Below are 23,043 nucleotides of genomic sequence, written 5' to 3' on the forward strand. Positions count from 1 at the left end.
ACTTCACAACTACCCTGTGACACCCAAACTCACCATTTTAAGGCTATGACAGCAGCATCTAGAAAGAGATGCACCTGCTCTAGCCATTTGAGAATAAAGCCCAAAGGGCATGTGGCCAAATTATCCAATAACAACCATCGGGCAGCTCAAAAGAGCATGCAGTCTTCACGGAGGCAAAGGTGGGAACTCTTCTGGAATTCCAGAAACCGTAAGGGCTTGGGCATCAGCTGGAAAGTCAGGATGTTCTTTTACCTTCAGAAGGGAGAATTTAGAGGAATTATTTACTACTGGGGAAATGTTTGTTCCAGAATGAATTTCATTCTGGCACGATTGCCCTTGTAGAAGGAAGCACAGCACCATTTTGCTTCATAAATGTTTTATTTTCAGCATACCATAGCTTAGAAATTTGATTCTCCTCATATCAAATATGTAAATTGAAGGGAAGAACCCCTCTGGAGGAAGGAAGGCAGGAAAAGTATCCGTTGTTCCCCAAGGTCCCTGGGGATACTGCAGCTTGGCTAGTGAGATTGTGCATTTGGTTCAAAAGTCAGAAAAACCTCTCTCCTGACAACCAGAATTCCTTTTATTAGGCATATTTTACTGAGCATTAAACAGCATAAATCCAAATGATAAAGTACAGGCCTGTAATTCAGTACAGCTTGGGTGTGAGTGCACACACACACACACACATGCACACCCTCACACATTTTACCATCCTGCAAACTACAGCAATTTATAGAGCTATGTATCTTTTAAAAATAACACCCCGGTGCACATGCATACATACTTTCTTTCCCTGGTCAATGCAGCAAGTCAAGATTTATTTTAAAAGATGGGGAAAAAAAGACTTACACCAATGGGTTTATTTAAAGGGAAGCAAATTTAACAGAGCCACACTGATAACAGCAGATGTCTAGTTATAATTCACTTCCCTAATGCTGATTAATATTTCATAAACAAATCAAATGTATTGCCCAAAGAAAAATGCTACTGTTTACACCCCAAAAGCCACTGGTTTCAGTGGTGCTTCTCAATCAGGCGAAATGTTCTTTCCCCAGCTCCTACCACTATTTATTTTGCTTCCTGCCAATCTTGCAAATAATTAATCTTGTGTGTCGTTTCCTCATAAATGCTTCCTGGTGCTTGATTGCTTTGCCTGTGTGGCATTTGATTTCAAACTGCCATTTTACCTTTATAAACATTCAGAACTTTTAAGCATGAAGAGAATGCCCAAAAGGCATGTGAAAATGAGGCAATGGTAATTAGATGAGCAGACTATGTTTTACGGCATATCTAGCTTTCTGTGGATACCAGAAAGCTCTCTTTGCATCCAATATTGCATTCCCAATCTGGGTGCAGAACAGCAAATTAACATTTACTCCAGCAAAGAGGCCCTGGTATCAACATGTTTAATTTATTACTATTGCAAAGAACAGTTTTCCCAGGATTAGTGAAACAGAATGAATATATTTAAGGATCTGCCCTCAGACCACAAAAAAAGGAGGTGGGGGGAGGGAAGAGAAAAACAGAAAACAAGAGAGAAAATAGAAGTAATATCAGTTACCACATGATTTTTGTGGTAAAAAATAGAATATGGCGTGCAATAGTGCAATTTTCCTTTGCTGGTCCAGCAACGCAAGTCTTAATAGGAAGTCCACTGATGTTCTTTCTGCATTTCAGGATTTAGTTGCGTGCTTGCCGGGGGCTGGAGTTCCGGCCAGACTTCTGACTCTGAGTGGAATCGCTATGGCTAGAATCACTTTTATTCAGTCCAAGATGACGGAGCTTCATATCCCAGCGCTGTGAAATTTAAAACAGAAAATGGTCGCATGCGCATATCGCCAGGGTCATCATTTCTATTATTCTAACAACTTAGTGAGACCGCAAAGTCAGATCTCAAAAGCATTTTCCAAAAGTATAACATTTTGTTATCCTGTGATGCTATATGGACATAATTCTCTGATCATAAAAAAAGTATAAAATTTTGTCATCAGATTATGTTTATATGGACATAATTCTCTGATCATAAAAAGCACAACAGTGGCCACCTAGAATATGTCTGTCATGTTTTCATAACAAACCTTAAACTTAAAATTTCCATGTCTAATGGTGACACAAATATCTACCCAAATCTGTGGGTATTTCTGGAGGTAACATACACAGTCTGGCACGCCCCTGGTGATCAACAAATGGAAGATTTACACACAGAATTCAAAGGGCTATTTTTCATTTTCTTCTCCGACGACACATCAGAACACAGCCTTTTAAAACATATGTGATTTAAGCAGCGAAAAAAAATGGAAATCTGGGGGGCAAATAGGATCTCTTAAAAATATATTTCCAAGTAATCTCTACCAAGTGCAACAATCACAACAGACAAGGTTCTGCACTCAAAGTTGGACAAAGCAGACATTACCAATGTTTCTAATAACCACAATCAAGTTCACTAATATTTCATATTAACAATGCCAAGAGTGTCTACATGTAAAATAATAAATTAAAAGGAAGTTCTATCTCAGGTATTATAGGTAGTGAATAAGGACTACAGCAGTACTTCTCAAATTTCAATAAAGATAGAAATAACCGGGAGATACTGTTAAAATTGCAGATTCTCATTCAGTAGGTCTGGGATGGGGCCCAAGATTTTCATACTTAGTAAGCTTCCCTGTGATGCCAGTGTTGCTGGTCCAGAGACCACACTTCGAGCAGCAAGGAACTAAGGTCAGATGGCCCAAGTTCAAATTCTAATTCCATCAGTTACTGTGCAAAGTTTCTTGAACTTATTAAACCTCATTTTCATCATTAACACATTGGAATTAATAATAGAACATACTTACAAGACTGTTCTGAAGATAAATAAAAATACATAAAGGGCTTAGTACATAATAAATTATCATTTTTCTATTACTGCAAATAATTCTTCATTTTAGCATACTTTACTCCACAATCTTACTGTTTTTCCTATTACAAAATAGTCTGATTCTCCGCTGCCCAAGGCAGACCAAATATTTTGATTTGAACAACCTGCTGTCTCAAGAGACTTAGGTAAGCAACCATTTGTATGGCAAAACCGTAAGAAGGTCTTTATTTAATTCTTATTCTATTCACTGAGCAAAAAGAAAAAAAATCAGCTGAAAAGGGCAATTTTCATTTGAAAAACAAAACAAAATAAAACTGGTATCCTCCATAAAACTCTTTTTTACATCCTCAAATTGACTGGAAAACTAAAGTAAGAACCTCAATAATTCTAGCCTAAAGAGATTTTCTATCCAAGATCTTTAGCCATGAGTATCTGCATATGAATTAAAAATTGTTCACGTTATTGGTTTAATTCTTCCCTTTAGCATGTTTAAATCCAGACTGAGAATATAAAAGATTTCACAGTAACTCTGTGAGTCTCCTGTAGAAAGCAATGGAAAATATGTTTGCCTAAGAAATAGGATAAACAAGCCGTGTGTCCTGGGTCTTTACATGATGGTCATTGTTTTGGTACCAAAAGAGAAGCAGCAAGCCTCGTTACATGCTTTGCAGCAGGGATGTTGAAAGCTCTTCCAACTGGTACAGGAATTTAGGACAAATTCCTGTTCTGCATTAGCAAGCAGAAAACCAAATTAAAAGGACAGTAAGAGATTCCAATTTCCTGAAGAAGAGACACTCTTTAATAAACACCAAAGTAATTGAAAAGAGATACAAATGGAGAATTCCCACAAGTCTGAACTTGAAATACATCTCACTTTTGACAAATATACTGGGGGAAAAAAGAACTTACCAAAGGGTAGTTTCTCCCTGCAAAATAATGCCCTTTACATTTTTGTAGGTCACTTAAACTCAAATGTGTCTGCTCTGTCAAGTGCCAGATGTAGAAGATAAACTGCCCAGGGGTATTTAACTTACCCTGTAAATGTTTCCCAAGCCTTCAAACTCACAGAAGGAAGGGGATGTATTATGTTTGGTACAATTCCCACTCTTTCTTTCTCCCTCCCTGCCCACTACACACACACACACACCTTTTTCAATTCTATGCATACATTCCTTTCTTTGAAACAGATTTGTTTAGTATAGTAAGAAGAAATGAAACCTTCTAACTTTCTATAATAAGGTCATTTACTGTGCTTTTTGAAAATGCAACATTTCCAGAATCTAAGAATCATTGGCTTAAAAATAAAGCTCCATTACTGCTCTAAAGGACCTGATTCGGTCAGATCTCTTACCTACAGATGAATGTGGCTTCATCTTGTACAGAGGAATTGGTGTCTCTGAATTGGGACATTGGTAGTTTTCTGCCCATCATTTATTCTCCCTTCTTTGACTCACAGAACTACAATTAGTTCAAGGAAGCAACATGTCCAGCTAAAAAACTATATTTGTCAGCTTCTCTTACAGCTAGGGATGGATGGGAGACTAAAACCTACATGTAAATTGCCAGATGAGGCACTTGGAAAGCCCTTTTCTTTTTAAAGATTTTTATTTATTTTTGACAGAGAGCACGCACAAACAGGGGAAGCAGTAGGCAGGGGGAGAGGGAGAAGCAGGCTTCCCGCGGAGCAGGGAGCCCGATGTGGGGCTCGATCCCAGGACCCTGGGATCATGACCTGAGCCGAAGGCAGACGCTTAACCATCTAAGCCACCCAGGCGCCCCTTGGAAAGCCCTTTTTACCTCCCTTTCTTTCTCCCTGAAATATAGGTGTGATGCTGGAGGTAGGCAGCCATCTTGTGACCTCCAGGTGAACATGAGCACTGAAGCAGTACCCTTAAAAATGGCAGAACAGGAAGCTAGGAGGATCCTGGAGCCCTAATGATAATGTGGAGCCACCCAACCAGGACCGGACTAACCACAGCCAGATTTCTCATTGTGTGAAGTGAGGCAACTATGGCTAAATCTCTGATGCACTTACAGAGAATTCACTCCTTAAATTAAATTGACATTAAAAACAATCTCCGTCCTTAGAATTTGAGACACAGACACAGACAGACAGTCAGACAGACACACACATCTCAGGTTTCAGTATTTCTCATGCCCTTAAGGGCAACTCTTTGTTTAAATGACAAATGGCTGGTTTCCTACTTTTATTTTTATGTATCACTTTGAACATAAAATACAGGCTTACCTTAACTTTTTTACCAAGTCGATCCTTCCATTTCTCAGCAATAGAACCTTCCACCAACAGTAATCTGTATTTTTTAAAGAAGCAACCATTTTTGAAAAATTAAAATATATTACTGAAAAAACACAAGGAATCGTTGTCAAGAAAGATTTACTATTTACTCTAGACTAGCACAGCCAAGTTTTAGAACAGTAATTCTTAATAATTGGGGAGTCATGGACTCATTTAAGAAGAAATGATGTTATGATCCCTCTCCCCAGAAAAATGCATGCCCACAAATTGCACACAGACACTTTTCTATCCAATACACGATATTGAGGGACCCAGAAAAACCTAGCTATAAGCCCATAGAAGGTAGACAGAGCCCCAGGTAAGAAACCCAGAGTGAGAGGTCTAGAGAAATGCAATAAAGAAAGGATAGACACAGCAATTGTTCTGAATCCTTAGGGAGTGAATTACCTGGAACGTTCCTCATCTTCATAGCCCATGATGATATACTCCTCGTTAACATTAAGTGGAGGACACAGGCAGCCAGAGCTGGTATAAAGGTTAATGGTGTCCCGTGGAATGTTTACCAGAGAAGACTTTAAAATCTCCTTCACCTCAACTATTACAGTCACATCATGGCACTTGGTCTTTACTTCTTTAACTTTAGCCCGAATGACTGGATAAAAGAAAATAAAGTTGATGTGGTAATATGAAACACAATAGACGCCCCATTCAAAAAAGACAAGTAGGCTCCTTTCTAGTCAAGTCATAAAAGTCAACCAGATACTTTTGCCTTAGATGGTAGTGAATGACACACTACACAACACACCTGCCCTTTACTCTTCAGCCCTGATCCCCTTCCAATTCGTGTATACACACATATTTGTGTATGTGTATGTGTATGCACACATGTGTGCATGTGAGAAATCCACTTAATCAAAGGCTGAGTGAATCTGATGTGATTTTCCTCCAAAATTTTATTTTGAATGTGTACATATGTGGTTTCAGTTATTAATTTCACTCTATGTAAAGACCTGGTATTTAATATGCTTTGTTTCTATCAGATGTATTAATGGATTTTCTAAAGAGTCGGGGCCTCTTCAGTGTTTTAAAGTCTCTTCTACAGTGTTCCCCAGCTGCTTCTGCGATCTTTCCACCTTGCTCATCTTAGGGACTGTTCAGACAACAGCTCCTTTCTTCCTTCGTTTCAGTACAAATTACCTTTTATACTCTCCTATAGGTATACTACATTTTCTTCTTGAATAAGAACTGCTGGGGCACCTGGGTGGCTCCAGCTCAGTCATTAAGTGTCTGCCTTCGGCTCAGGTCGTGGTCCCAGGGTCCTGGGATCGAGCCCCACATTGGGCTCCCTGCTCAGCGGGAAGCCTGCTTCTCCCTCTCCCACTCCCCCTGCTTGTGCTCTCTCTCTCTCTCGCTGTGTCTCTCTCTGTCAAATAAATAAATAAAATCTTAAAAAAAAAAAAAAAACTGCTACCATGAGACCTTGTTTCCTCCATGTGCTTTGAAGTCAGACCCTCCAACATTCCCTCCGCTCATGTGCTATGGAACATGGTTTACTATGTTCGTTGTATGATGTACCTCTCTCAGTGGAAATACTGGCATGCAATGTAGCTCACAAAAGCCAGCTTCACTTCTCAGTATGAAGATGAACTGCCTTAAAGTAACCAATTCAGCTGCAAAGTCAAAGTATTTGACTCAGAATCTACAAAGTACAGTTCTGCTTCTAATCTGTATGTTCTGTCCTCTGGAAGAGCCACATGTTTTAGATTCCTCCTTCTGATAAATGAGCTTTTCTTTTTTTTTTTTTCTTTCTTTCTTTTAAGGAGGGGTTTGAAAAAGCCTGCAAAGCAAAGAAGTAAAAATGTCAATTAGCAAGAAGCCAGTGGCTTTTGGCCCAGCTCCCTAGTCCAATATCCAGGGATGTTAGAGAGGAAGACACAACGTATCCAAATGAATCCACTTTTTCAAAGCCTCTTAGGCACATATCTGCAAACCACTTTGGTCTGAGTTCCTTCCCATGGATTTTAGGGTTTTTTGGACTACAAAGGAATAGAAAAAAGTAATCCATGAAAACATAAAGCCAGCTAATAAACCATTCCTCCTATCAATGCACCAACTTCATATAGAAACGAGAAACGTTAACATTCCACCAGTAGGTTGGGGCGCCTGGGTGGCTCAGTCGGTTAAGCAGCTGCCTTCGGCTCAGGTCATGATCCCAGGGTCCTGGGATTGAGCCCTGCATCGGGCTTCTTGCTCAGCGGAGAGCCTGCTTCTCCCTCTCCCTCTGCCTGCCTGCCGCTCCCCCTGCTTGTGCTCTCTCTCCCTCTGTGTCAAATAAATAAAATCTTAAAAAAAAAAAAAAAAAAAAATTCCACCAGTAGGACATATGGATGATAGAAATTAAGTTGCTTGTTCTAAAAACTTTAGGACAAAACCTCATTTTTGCTCCACGGGTATTTCAATTTCCGGAGAAAGTGTGAGGACTACCGTGAATGAAAGAGAACTACCCAGCTGTCCCTGCTTGGTGCAACTTGTGAGCAAAGGAATCCCTTCTTCATGTTCTCTCAAGTCTGTATTTTAACAAAAAATAAGATTGCCTTTTTGAAATGTCGTTTGGGAGATTCAGATGATAAATTGACAAGCCCGGCTAGCAGACATTTTTTTGTGTCCTGGTTTATGTAAATGTGCCTCAGAGCATCCATCAACTCTTAGAGATCAGCAAACTGTGCAAATGTTCTCAAATTAATGATTTATCCAGTGTGTCCACTACTTTCATTAGAAATTTTTAGCACATGTACCCACTCCAAAATAAATATCTCTCTACAAGACTTACTTTATTATTCAAGTAATTTTGTTAAAGCTCAAGAGCTTTTACTGAATTAATCTGAATGAAGCAGAGGTTGTCTGAATTATCATTTACTCTCACCCCCACTCCCACTTTGTTTTCTCATGAGACACAGGCAGAGACTAGTGATAAAAATCAACATATTTTAGAATTTAAATTGCATTTTCCTTTCAGAATTCTTCCTTCTATTTAATCATTTGAGTGCCTGCTTTCTCCCCAGAGAAGCTCTAAGTAGACTACAGATACATGAAAATCCTTCAACTATGGGCAACCTGGTTATTGTTTGGCTATGAGGAAGAAATGATCTCCTTCCCACTAATTGTGACCTGTATTCCATTTTACGTTATAATATTCACTCGGACTTGTAACCACTTGTATTTTAACTCTTAACCAAAATAGCAGCACCAACCGTCGCAGCACTAAAAAAGTGTGATAAAGTAAAAATTGATTATAAGAGAAGTAAAATAAATACGAAGTCAACTAAATTCCTCGAAATAACAATTTTTATTATGATTTTGTTTTTAGTATACCTATACTTAAAAGTTCACATAACATTTTTCACTCTTGAAAAACCTAATCTCCTCAAAATCAAGACCTCCATTTCCCTGTGATTTTTCACATCAGTTTTTAGAGGAATGGGTTCTCAGATGAGCAGCCAGGCATTTGACTTCTCAGAAAAACATGACCTTTCAACCTTAGAAAGTGCATCCACCACTGGCTAAGAGAAATTAGATTCCTCTTAAGATGAGTTTTAAGCAAAAAAATAAAAATTGATTCCATTGAAGAAAAACTTGGGAAACTAGTATATTTATTTCAAAAAGATTGATTTACACTGAGAATTTTCTACTTTATACCTTCTAATACACAGTATTTTCATAGATATCAAAGATTACTCTTAGAGTCTTACCAATTTCTCTCCTTCCAATTCCCAACAGTATAGAAATAAAAATAAATCTGTGCTATATGTCCTCTGTCCTCTAAAATAAGGCACAAAAATTCAATAATAAAATTCTCATTTTAATAATAAAGTTTCCTTTAAAAATCTATTTGTCATGTTTTTATTCATTGACTCAGCATCAACAATTTTCTTCAGAGATAGTCACACGACCTTTATTAATCTCACAGATGCTAGGGAAAAAAAATCACAATAAAATGCCTATGGATTACAACAGATGTTGATTTGTCCCTTATTTTATCAGCTCGAAAATTCTAACTGAGCCTTCCAAATATAATAGTAATTGATATCTGTGACTCTCAAGCATGCCAGTACCCAAAAATACATTTTAAATAATTTAAGAAAGGACAATCTGGGTTCAATAACCGCTGATAAAAATAGCACAACAATACATCTCCTGGGGCAGTTGAGAAAACTATAAAAGAGAGTGTATAGGAACCACCCAGCACAGTACCTGGTACAGACAGGAGGCTTTTCCTCCTGCAGTTAAGTCTGCCAGCTACATTTGGAGTGGTGGTTCTTCAATTAATACTTTAACAGAATGTCACTTTTCTTGGTCAAGCTAGACAAAAAACATTTCCTTAATTGAATTACTAACAACTTCTGTCAGTGTTATCTTCCAACTCTGCCAATGTGTTCCATGAGATGGACTGATTGGAGAAACCAAGCTGTACTCTATTACCCATCCCTCTCTGATGCATCAAAGCACTCCTCCGTTTACCCCAGTGAAGGGGACTTTGAAGCACGACTGAAAACCCGTGCAGCTCCAAACACTCAAGCTCAAACCCTCTTTAGCACGTCAGGGAAGGAAGAGTCCCTCCCATCTCCTTTGAAACGCAGCTCTGGGTACTTACTTGATTACAGAGTGCTAAGACAGCAGGAGTGCTGCCCGAGATGCTGCAAAACCAAGCATTTGTTAAGAGTTCTGCCCATGAGAAAAAAGAAAAAAAGAATTTTGCCCATGAGACATTTTAACTGTTCGGGAGGAACAGGGCACTTGTGCTTAAAAGTTGTCCTTGTTTGGTTTTAAGCCTTATTTTTAAACTGCTCTACGAATTCACACGTGCATGGGCGCGTGCGCGCACACACGCATGCACACACACACACACACACACACACCCCTTTCTTAGCAAAGCAGTTTATAGGTCAACCATGAAGTTATCCTTACCATAGTTGTAATTGTTTCGGAAATAGGTCTTCTGTGTAGCTCTAATAGGCTTACATTTGCAGCGTTCTGAAAAATACAACATTTTAGCTATAATAAAAATTCAACATGAGCTTTCTTTTATTCGTTCACATTTGTTGATAAGATTCGATCCAAATTTGGTGGTGAGGTGGCTCTTCATAATTCTGTGTCTGATCTCTTTCTCCTGGGATACATTCATGTTTATTCTATTTACCCAGCCTCTTATTTAATGTCAATATGCTCATAAGCTCCTAGTCTTCAACAAACCACCTGAATCCTGAGGAAACCCTGTTCACCACCACGCATGAAGAGGGCATCAACCCCAAATCCTGAAAGAGGCATGTTTAGTGCCTATGGAAGTAGAATCAATGCCTACTGAAAGGCAATTTCCTGCTGATGCTCAGGTAACTGGTTTACCTCTGTGGGGTACCACCTGCATTCATATATGCCTTACAGATCACATGACACTTTTCCAAATCCTAGTTCCTGATCTAAAAGAAGCAACTCAATGAGATAAGCAGGTATGATTACAACCCGGTGAACTTAATGAAGTTCTTAAGAGCAGCCACAAATCCCACCTAGAGGCCGAATAACCATTATTTAACTCAATGGTATTTTTAAATTTATTGGAAGAAATTACTAATACATAATTTGAAATGAGAAGTTCCATGCTTTTCAAATCTGGTGAGTAGTGACAAGAATACATTTTTACATATAAGACAGGTATATGTAATTAAAATTTGAATTGTCTCAAAATGTTTCATATATAGGATAAATCACTTAACATCTTGGAAAGTGGATTACTATACTGTTCATAGATTACTTAGCTAACAAATATAGGTCATATATGCATCATAACTGTAAGTTGTTAGTCATTAAAGCCAATATAAAAATAGAAAATAATACACAATTATCTCAGGAGGCATTTTAGTTCATGTAAAGATTTCTTTAAACTAGTGTCCCTGAGAATGCTTCATTAAGGATAAATGGCATCTGTTTATGCTTTGACACAGAAAAAGGAAAAAAGAACACATGAATCACAGAAAGAAAGCCAATAGAAGTATTTTAAGAAATGTTTTATGTTAGCATAGACCAATAAAAGGCAGAAGCTTTTGATGACCAGCTGATGTTTTCTAATCAAAATAAATTTTACTTCCAGTTGAACTTATGGATAACATGCTTTAAAGTAGCAGTCCCAAGAAGAGTAGCAAGCACCCTTCCTAGCAGCATTTAAGTTCTAGAAATCACCATTACTGGGGATCGGTGCTATTCTACAAAGCAATAGTGGCAACATTATTCTCATCCATGAGAGAGGTGAGGATTTTCTCACACTACACACAGCACTTCCCTTGTTCTGCAGATAATTTTTAACACACAATTTCCGTGGAATAAAGATCTCAAATCAATACATTATGGGTAATTTCAGTGTTGGTTGCTATTCTAAAGAAGCCCACTCCAATAATAACTTTCTTTCTTTTTTTTTTTTTTAGATTTTATTTATTTATTTGACAGAGAGAGAGAATAGCGAGAGCAGGAACACAAGCAGGGGGAGTGGGAGAGGGAGAAGCAGGCTTCCCGCCGAGCAGGGAGCCCGATGTGGGGCTCAATCCCAGGACCCTGGGATCATGACCTGAGCCGAAGGCAGACGCTTAACGACTGAGCCACCCAGGCGCCCCTCCAATAATAACTTTCTTATTCGCAAAACATTTATATTCCTATTTGTCAAAAAAGGAAAGTTATCTAGTTCTATTGTATAGTTGCTTTATTTTGTACTGAAATGTTACAAATTTTTTTAAGGAGATAATTCTTTTTTTGCTGAAATATAGTTGACACAGAATGTTACATTAGTTGCAGGAGTACAACACAGTAATTCAACAAGTCTATACATTATGCCATGCTCACCAAAATTGTGGCTACCATCTGTCCCCATACATCACTATTAGAATACCATATTCCCTATGTTATGCCTTTTATCCCTGTATTATGTTGGGATATGTTGACCATATTCCCTATGTTGTGCCTTGTATCCCTGTGACTTACTCTCCCATAACTGGAAGCCGATACCTCCTACTCCCCTTCATTCCTTTTGCCCATCCTGCCCATCCCATCCCCTCTGGCAATAATCAGTTTGTTATCTGTATTTATGGATCCATTTCTGCTTTGTTTGTTCATTTGTTTTGTTTTTTAGATTCCACATTTAAGTGAAATCGTATGGTATTTGTCTTTCTCAGTTTGACTTATTTCACTTAGCATAATACCCCCTAGGTCCATTCATGTTGTCACAAATGGCAAGATCGCATTCTTCTTTTGACCCAGTAATATTCCAGTGTGTGTGTGTGTGTCTGTACACACCACATCTTTATCCATTCCTCTATCAATGGACACTTAGGTTGCCTCCTTATTTGGCTGTTATGAATAATGCTGCAATAAACAAAGGGGTGCATATATCTTTTTGAATTAGTGTATTTGTTTTCTTTGGGTAAATACCCAGTAATGGAATTACTGGATCATATGGGGTTTCTATTTTTAATTTTTTTTTTTAAGTAAGCTCTACACCCAATGTGGGGCTTGAACTCACTACCTTGAGATTAGGAGTTGCATGTTATATTGACTGAGCCAGCCAGGCTCCCCTCTATTTTTAATTTTTTGAGGAGCCTCCATACTATTTTCCACAGTGGTTACGCCAATTTACTTTCCCATGAACAGTTCACAAGGTTTCCTTTTTAAGGAGAGATATTCTTTTTTTTTTTTTTTTTTAAGATTTTATTTATTTATTTGACAGAGAGAGACACAGAGAAAGAGGGAACACAAGCAGGGGGAGTGGGAGAGGGAGAAGCAGGCTTCCTGCCAAGCAGGGAGCCTGATGTGGGGCTCGATCCCAGGACCCTGGGACCATGACCTAAGCTGAAGGCAGACGCTTAACGACTGAGCCACCCAGGCGCCCCAAGGAGAGATATTCTCGAGATGAGACCATTTCTGAAGAAATAACTGCTATGCTCTGATTTACAAATTATCCTCACTGATATACACATAGGGATTTGTGCTTTTCTAGCATTTAAAAATAGATATTTCTCAAACATAATGCATCTACATAAATTATCTACATATTTGTAATTCTTTAGAAATTTGCTCATACTCTAATAATAATTCTTGGCAAAACTATACCAACCATCACTGAATTGAGTCTAATAGGATGTTGTTACCATACAACTTTGCTTGAAGCATAAACAAATAGATCCCATAACCTTCCCAAGCAGAGATTTTTCAAAAATTAAGTCATAAAGTGATTTAGGAAGATTTCAAGTAGGTATTTACATACCTATATATACACAACTACATATACATAGCTAGACCATTTCCTAATAGCTAAGGAGCAAAGCAGTTTATTCTTGGGACTAGATTTGATTCATCTAGAGTGCACTTATCTCTGCTAGCCTCAGAGTTGGCAAGGCCATGCCATAAATGTGACCCTTGTCATGCTTCAGTTTGTAGCTCTTGCTACAAACAAACATCTGCCTAGTTGAACTAATAACTCAATAAAATAACAGAATAAAAGGAGAAGTGGAAATTTGTATCTATAAGTCTCAAATATGGAAGGACTTCCTTTCACTTATTTATGCTAACTCAAACCAAACATATTCATATGAGAGTGTATTCATGAAAAATATATCTTAGATCGATTCTTCTTCCTCTAAAGTACTTTTACTCACATCTACATATATATCCCTGAAAGCCCAGGAACTGAGAAATTGCAAAGAATCATGGAGGGATATAGTACATGCATTATTCAGTATGTTTTTTTTACCTGCCACCCTAAATCAGAGTAGCAGCCTCCTTTTTTTTTCTTCTTTTACTATAAATAGTTGATTTCTCAGACTTTTTATGGAGCCAGTAATATTATCATCATTTCTACTTTAATTTGCTAATAATGTTGCTAGTAGTGTCCCTCTCTCAGCTTCCCAACTGCACAAGGTTCTTAAATTTTGGTTTCTACAGTGGCAAAATAAAATCTATTATTTACTGAGCTTTGCACAAAAACCATTAGATATTGATTTGGTTGCATTCCAAAAACCATTAGATATTGATTTGGTTGAGAAGAAAAGGTTGTAAAGGAACTGCCTTGATGTTTTTATCTCAGGAAAAAAAATACACGAACAAGTTAAAGGAGCTGGCTGCAACAAAAATAAGTGACAAAAGAATTCTTCAAATGTGGGGAAGGTTTTATCTTAATAATTCATTCGCCTCAACATCTAGGATCGAATATAACATCCTGAATTGCAGAACAGCATGGCGTCCTATATCCCACAAGCATTCATGGGCCTCCATCATGAAACCACCTCTGGCAGCTCTCCCTCACGTTTTTGCTTGGTTCTCTCAGGCACTCTCCTAGAATCAATGATTTCCTACTTCTCTGCTAATGAAACTGAAGATTGTTTATCATCCTCATACAAACATGAGTTTATCACCCTCATGCAAACATTAGTTTGCAAAATTAACATGCCTGAGCTCCACAGAATCTGGTTTGCAACTCAGAGGAGATACCCCCCCGTTCCCCACACCCACCATGCACTGTCTCAACAACAAGGCTTCTTATAAAGATAGTTCAGAGAGGAAAGTAATCACATCCTCCTTTATTCGAATTTTTGTTCATAAAAATGGGCTCATTTATTGAAAACAGTGATAATAGTATTTTTAGAGTCATATGGTTTCATAAGATCTAAAGAATTATAAGTACCTGATAAAACTATGAAATTTGATTCTCAGTGGACCTTCACTACTTAATGCAATCTGTTCAAGTTCATGCTTAAGGGTGATACAATTTTCTATTCTTGACCTTTGCTTGAGATTCACTACTGCTGGGCCCCATCCAGAGCCATAAGACTATAACTGACTTCCTCTGCTGGATTCTAAAACCCCTATAGCTTTTCAGGTACCATGACTTTGGAATACTACTATCTATGAATTAGTATTTTTCTGCGTTTTCTAGGAGAAGACATCTTATATCTGTGTGCAGGATCTATTGTCAAAAAGTATGTGGGGATTAAAGAAAATATAATTCTATTTGTTTTACAATTTCTACTGTAATTCTTTCAAGATTGACTCATTCTAATCAGATTAGAGTTTAAGTAATTTTAGTTTGTACCAAATGTATTATATGTTTTATATCTTGGCATTTGACCCTACAAGCCCACTTGCCCTCTTCCCTCCATTTTAAGAAACAGGAGCAAACCACAAATTTTAAAACAGGCATAAAAAATAAATTTTTACAATTTGAACCTCTATATTCTTAACTATGACTTCCTTACTGAGATCCAGCTCTCACCTATAAGAGGTGTCAATAAGTATGCCCTTAGGTAATTTCAGACTTACCTTTTACAGAATTACTGGGAGAAATAAATGAGGGAAGACACATAAAATACTTATCACAGTACCTGGTATACCTGCCTCATAAATGTCAGATTTAATCAAGATTCACTGGGATTTTTAATCCATTATATATAAAGACCACCTAATGAATAAGAGAAGGACTATTTGTCCAAGGTTCCTTGCCACCTACAGAACTGTGGTGCCCACCAAAATTAAGCAATCAGGCTTTTCAACAGTACCAGATTCTGCTATTTTGATTCAGGTAGACCAAGCTAATTTCTGTCCTGATGTAAGGAGTCCATTTGAATTGTCATGTACATATTCAAAATTGGAAGGATCAAACTTAGCAAGCCAAAATGATCACATATGTAACCATTCTAATAAGTATTAGCATGCAAGAGAATATGACAAAATGATTAAGGGCACATGGGTTTGAATCCCAGCTCCATTCCTTCCCAGTTGTGTGACCTTGGGCAAGTTACCTTTGGCAAAACCTATTTCTAAACTAATACTGTCTACCTCATAGGGTTATTGTTAAGAATTTAAAGAATAATTCACTTAAAGAATTGGGCACAAAGCCTATTACTTAGTAAATCATCCACTGAATGTTAGCTCTTAGCAGTAGTAGTAATATATAAACAAAAAGATCTGAAGATATTTTATGCAAATTCAAGAGCAGATGATGAAACAGAAGAGATGATTTTCTAACCAAAATCATCTGCAAGTTGATTTAAAAATTAAAGTTTAAAGTTTATACTTAAAAGTTTAAGTTTAAAGGGGTGCCTGGGTGGCTCAGTCATTGAGCGTCTGCCTTCGGCTCAGGTCATGATCTCAGGGTTCTGGGATCAAGCCCCGTGTCAGGCTCCCTGCTCAGCGGAAAGCCTGCTTCTCCCTCTCCCACTCCCCCCTGCTTGTGGTCCCTCTCTAGCTGTGTCTCTCTCTGTCAAATAAATAAATAAATAATCTTTAAAAAAAAAAAAAAAACTTTAAAAGTTTAAGTTTAAAGATAAAAATTTACTAAATTTTTTCCTAGAGATAGAAACTTTTATATGTATTACATTTAGTTTGGGGGGGAACTATATAAAAAAAACAGCATTGAGAAATCACATCGGTATTATGCTCCCACAAGGGTTTACTATTCCACAAAAAAGAATGAAATGATACACAGAAGTGGATAAATCTCAAAAACGTTACACAAAAACAAAAGTAGCCAGTCACAAAAGAATATTGTACTATATGATTCCATTTACATGAATCTGAAAAACAGACATTAATCTATGGTGATAAAAATAACATCTGTGCTTGCCTCACAGTGGGGTGGGTGACTGGGCCCAAGGGAATTCTCAGGGGTGATGGAAATGTCTTTATTTTGATCTGGGTGATAGCTACATAGATGTATACATTTGCCAAAATTCAGTGTGGCATACACTTAATTATGCGTTTTACTGTAAGTGAATTATACATCGATAAAGTACCAATAACATAAAAATTCATGAGACATTCCTTTCATTTTTCCATAAACTGAACTGTGCCATGACTTAGCAGCTGTTCATTACATGTTTAAAATAATATTTATTTCCCAATCATAAGCATAAGGCAAAGAATCTATTAGATTTTATTTTGGATAAGAGCAGTATGTGGAAAATGCAATGCAGTTGATTGGTGAACATAGGTAATAAGGCTTTAAAAAGCAAAAATAACATTTGCTCAGTTTAAGTTAAAAAACAAACCTCAAATATTGTAATAAAGGTCTCTATTCATAGTAATTTGTACTTTGTAAAAGGGAACTGTTTAAGATTGAGAGGACTAACACTGTATTAATAAGAAAAGGAAATTTAGTTTATTCCTTTAGGATTTAGGTCTTTGGAAATTTTTAAATAAACTGTCCTTCACAACATTTCTGGATCCAAGGGTCATTCAGGATATACAAAATATAATCAATGAGATTTGCCCATTTTCTCCTGTGAGAGCTGAAGTATTATGTTCAGCGATATACCCTAAAGAGCTCAATTAACAAAAACATAAAGTGGGCTTCACAGTCTTTTAGAACATCATATATCAGGGTGCCTGGGTGGCTCAGCCGGTTAAGCGTCTGCCTTCAGCTCAGGTCATGATCCCAGGGTCCTGGGATCCCAGGGTCCTGGGATCTCAGGGTCCTGGGATGGAGCCCTGCGTCTGGGCTCCCTGCTCAGTGGGGAGCCTGCTTCTCCCTGGCACCTTTCCCTGCCCCTCCCCCACCTGGGCTCTCTGGCATGCTCGCTCTCTCTCTTGAATAAATAAAATCTTAAAAAAAAAAAAAAAAAAAAAAGAACATCAGGTATCTATCTAGCCCTCTCAAGCACATAGAAAAGAGGGCAGAAAAGGGAGGTGCGGTCACTGCTCACTCCCTCACCCCATGTCCCGGGTATACAGTATGCCTGGCAAGAGGAGGCGGCCATGACATTTCTAAGGAACAGTGGGGTGGATGGACCAATTAGCGGACTATGAAGTTTTGATACTGGGGACCTGAGAAAACAACGGTGCCACATACTAAAAAAGAAAGTTGCAAGGAAGAAATCTGTGATACAAAGATAACTTTAATTATTAACTAGGTTGTATTTGAAGTACAACTAGGTGGCCCGGGTAGAAGTGTTTACTGAAGGAGAAATGTGGTGCTCTCCCCGTGGCAGTGATAAGACCTGGAGTCACGAGAGTGATAACTAAGCCCATGGAGCTGGCTGCACTCCAGTGGGAAGAAACCACTGCAGAGAGATAGGGGCAGAGACCAAGCACAGAGCCTCAGGGAATGCCCACTTGCTGGGGGGGCAGGAGAAGCACCAGCAGATTTGGGTAACAGCTCGAGGAGGAGAATGCTTATGAATAAAAATGAGTCAAAAGTGTCAAATATCGCAAAGTAATAAAATAAAGGATGCATATACTTGTAGGCTACTGTAAAATTGTAAATATACTACTTTTTATCTACCCTAATTTTTTTCCAGCAAAGGGCAGAAGTTGCCCCCAGGTTAATTCAGCTGCTATTGTCAATAAACATTTGCACCAAAGGAAAAAAAAACAAATTCCTTCTCTAAATTAGGAGGAAGTCAAAGGGGAAGAAAGAAGTTTGGAGAAGGAGAGAGAGAGAGAATGAATCTATACTACCCAAGCCAGGCCTAGGCCATCCCCAAAAGAGGGGTAGCCGGGGCAGACCTGGCAGGTGCAGGCAATCAGGAATCCAGTTACTCAGCAGCTGCCCCTCAGCCCCCCAGAAGAGTTTCTCTGAAGCACCTTTGAGATAGGGGCAGGAAGATGTTAGTGAAAACTTTGTAGAGCACCCAACTTACACTGGGGATACTGCTAACGTTTCCGTGATTCGAAAATACATCCGATGGAAACTCAGAGGTCAATACAGCCTGATTTTGTATTTGGAAACAAATCAGAAAAGTAATTTGGTTACGCTTCTATAAGAGAACAGAGAAAAGAGAGAAAAAAGAAAAGAATTCTTAAACTTCCAGACAAAGGATAAATTAACTGGAGTTTCTTTTCCAAGTTCCAGGCAGAAATAGCTTGACACTTTTGAAAGTGAGGTTATGTGGGTTACAGTGTTTTTGTACCTTCCTCATTCCCTGTTTTATCAACCTCGGCTGCTCCATTTTTCCAAAGCATAAAATTTTGAGGGTGAATAATTTATATTTTTTTTACAGAACATGTGACTACGTCAGTGCATTTTTTTGCAAGCAGAATGATCTTGGTTTTGCCTGTTTGTTGGTTGGTTTTCATCGTTCCCATTATACCAGGAAACAGGGAAACATTTGTAAAAGAGGAACAGTAAACACTAAACCCAGGAAATGACATTCATTCCAGGTTGTTTTACACATTGAACTGTTTTTGTATATTATTTATAGTATTGTTTATGCCATCTTCTCTTGTTGACACATTGAAGTGCTATGTTATTCTAACCATAACTTCTGGACAATTTGATAGCACATGCCTGCACTTGGCCAAAAATGTTGACTTACCAATTATACTATACAAGTGAGCCTTGTGGTTTGTTTTGATCAAATATAAAGTAGGAGTGATCATTAAAACAGAACCAAGGCTAGACACCGGTAATTTCCAGCTGATTTTACGACACTGCCAAAACATTCTCAATTGCATCAAGAAGGTAATGAAATAATTCTAAATAAGTCATTTTCATTCACTTACGTTTTTTCACAAGATACATGTTTGTTGGGCACCTTTGGCAGACATTGCCTCTGGCCAAACCCTTGTCACTCTGACAAGATTCAATGGAAATCAACAGTGAAAACTGCTGCAGTCTAATGAAAATTCATATCTTGAACTTATTTACAACTCAATAAAATAAATATTCCACTTCCACATATAAGTCACCTTACAAGGCAGAGGCACCTGGGTGGCTCAGTCGGTTAAGCATCCGACTCTTGATTTTGGCTCAGGTCATGATCTCAGGTCGTTTCAGTGGAATAATTCTTATAGAGGATGAGCAGGTAAATTAACAACTAAAGTAATTCTTTTGGTATCAATAGTTTGTTTTGTTCTGACATTAATAGTTTAAAGATACAGGATTCTCAATAGAAAAGGAATGGTATTTTCCCTCTAAGTTTCCATTTTCCCTTGAATTTGGAGAGAAGTATAGAGTTAATAGTATTTAACAAAGTCAGGAAGAAAGTTGAAATTCAAAGTTGAATGTTGACTGATTATCACAAATAAAACCAGATTGGCTACTTTCTACTGAGAAGTCCCGTTTCCCATTCTTAGACCTTCCCTTAAGCCTTCCCACCACCAGCATCCTCCACAGCCAAGAAAGAAAATCTAATTCCTCCTGCTTTTTTTTTCATTAAATATTGTTATTATGACAGAGATTCAACACATTGAAAGACAACTAAAGCTGGGTTTTTTTCTGGGGGGGGTGGGTAAAGTGCAACCGTTATTTGTTGTTTCTACTTTGAATGGTGGATGTTGAGAACTCAAGGAGCTATAAAGAAGGAAAGGATGTGCTCAGGGAAGCTTGTCCAGTCCAAAAGGAAAGAATGTGTCGACTGTGGAGGCTAAATCAGAAATGAAAGCAAATATAAAAGAATTTCCCACTAATCTCAAGGCTGTGGAGGGGAATGACACCTCTCTCTCTCTCTCTCTCTCTCTCTCAAATAAAAAAATAAAAAATCTTTTAAAAATAAAGAAAAGACACCTTACAAGGCAGGACACACAGACCCAAATCAGTGCGAATTCCTAGAGGAGAGTGAAATAGAAAAGGTATACAGTAACTAATTGTAGTTATAATGTTCTTGTAAGAGCAAATACAGCATTAATCATAGAAATAAAAACTAGAAACAACCCAAATATCCAAGAACATTAGAATAATGTGTGGTATATTCATATGATAAAATACTACACAGCAATGAAAATTCAGAAGTACTACTATACACAGCATAATAAGGAGCAGAGGAAGCCACACACACACACACACTATATATATATATTCATAAAAGATCAAAATTAGGCAAAATTAATATATGCTACTGGAATTTCTGCTAGTAGTTACCTTTGGAAAGAAGGGTGGAAGGAGCAATTTGGAAGAGGCACAAGGAGGCTTCTGAAGCGCTGGTAATGGTATACATCCTAATCCGTGCAGTGGTTACACAGAGTGTTTACTTTGTGACAAGTCACTGAGCTGCATGCTTATGATTTGTGGGGTTTTTTTTCACATACATCATACTTCATTTGAAAGCTTATTTTATAGTAAGATGGAGTAACTAGACTCCACCCTGTCTCTCCCACTGAACACAGTTACAGAATGTATGAAGCAACTACTTAAGGACTCCAAAAAGTAAATAGTAGCAGGAAGATTGGGAAAGAAGACCAATACTATCAAACTGGTAGTAGGATCATCAATTTTTCCCCTCTGGTACCCTCCAGCCTAGTTTCAACACAGCCCATAGCCTGTAAGTGGGCATTAGGCAGACAGAATTCTTCAGGAGAAGCCCTCTAGTTCTGACTCAAGAAGTCGGAAAGGGTCTTCTAACACTCCATTCTCTTGTATCCCTCAAGAAATCCTGGGGCAGTACTGACAATAGCTGCACCAAGGGAGGCCCTCAGAAGCCTAAACTGCTGATGTTAGAGAACCTTTTTTTCTGATTGAACATGTAGTGTCAAGAGATTGGGGCAAAGTCCCATTGCTTTGTCCTCCCACCATCTGGCCTCGATGCAGAGTCAGTCACAGGAAGTACATCAGAGAGTGGGATAAATAAAGCTCCAGCTTTCTGGCCAAAAGCCCAAAGCTGGGGAGCCCCCAACAAACTGAAAAGTACTGAGACGACCACAGAGAGGGAGGAACTTAGAAAAAATTCCATAAAATTGTTTATGAACTGGTAGGTTCACCTGTGGGTATATATGAATCTGACACTAAGCAGTATACCATAGACTTTGAAAACTAAATTATGGGATAGATATTGCCCTGATCTCACACTGGCCACTGGGTAGGATACACATGGAATGGATCTGAAAGGCATTGCAAAGACTGACAATTAAACGGATACTGAAAGCACAACCCACAGAAGACAAGTCAGAATTTGCTACTTTAACCCAGCAAGATTGACTCCTGCTAAAATAAAAATATCAACATTTTTCATAGAACTTTAAATAAGACCCAAATTCTTAGAACATAATAATCAAAATGACCAGGATGCAATAAATTACTCCACAGATGAAGAACCAGAAAAATCTCAATATGTACAGGAAAAAAAATCAGATGACACAAATGTTAAAGTTATCCAACAATAATTTCAAGGCAGCTTTTATAAAAATTCCCCAAAAAGTAATAGTGAACACCCTTGAAATGAATGGAAAGATAGAAAGTCTCAAGAAAGAAATAGAAGATACAATGGAGAACCAAGTGGAAATTTTGAACAGGGAAAATTGTAATAACTGAAATTAAAAAATTCACTGGATGGGCTCAATAGCAGAACAGACATGATCAAGGAAAGAGTCAATGAACTTGAAGACAGACCAAAAGAAATTATCTAATCTGAAGAAACAGAAAAGATTGGGAGGGGAATGAACAGAGCCTCTGAAACCTGTGGGATAATAACAAAAGCTCTGACATTCACATCATCATAGACTTGGAAGTAGAAGAGAATGTGCTGTAAAAATAAATATTTGAAGAAATGGTTGCTGAAAGCCTCCCAAATTTGACAAATGCAAAAACTTATAGACTCAAGAAACTCACTTAACCTTAAACAGGATAAGCCCAAAGAAATCAAATTCCAGACATAGCATAATCCAACTCCTAAAAACTAAACACCAAGAAAAATTCTTGAAATCAACCAGAGAAAACTGATGAATTATATAGGGGAACAATGATTTGAATAACTACCAATGTCCCATGAGAAACACTGAGGACAGAAGTAAGTGGAATAACTTTTTTAAGCCTGAATGAACTGCCAACCCAAAATTCTATATCCAATGAAAATGTCCTTTAGGAATAAAGGTGAAAGGTAGACATTTTCAGATAAAGGAAAACTAAGAGAATTTGTTGCCACCAGAACTACTCTAAAAGAAGTGTTGAAGGATGCTCTTCAAG

The 23,043-nt window shown here is 37.9% G+C and overlaps 1 protein-coding gene across 1 annotated transcript in view; it reads right to left on the bottom strand.

The window, feature by feature from the left end:
* Nucleotides 1-562: 562 nt before the first annotated feature.
* Nucleotides 563-23,043, bottom strand: part of FRZB (frizzled related protein) — a 33,242-nt gene continuing 10,761 nt past the window's right edge. The window contains exons 4-7 of the mRNA XM_036072858.2: nt 10,083-10,148; nt 5,565-5,769; nt 5,109-5,172; nt 563-1,800 (exon numbers count right to left, since the gene is read on the bottom strand). Coding sequence (XP_035928751.1) covers nt 1,684-1,800; nt 5,109-5,172; nt 5,565-5,769; nt 10,083-10,148 — 452 coding nt within the window. The 3' untranslated portion in view covers nt 563-1,683. The remainder of the gene's footprint in view (nt 1,801-5,108; nt 5,173-5,564; nt 5,770-10,082; nt 10,149-23,043) is intronic.

Source organism: Halichoerus grypus, chromosome 4 (genome assembly GCF_964656455.1).
Source record: "Halichoerus grypus chromosome 4, mHalGry1.hap1.1, whole genome shotgun sequence".
Lineage (NCBI taxonomy): Eukaryota > Metazoa > Chordata > Mammalia > Carnivora > Phocidae > Halichoerus > Halichoerus grypus.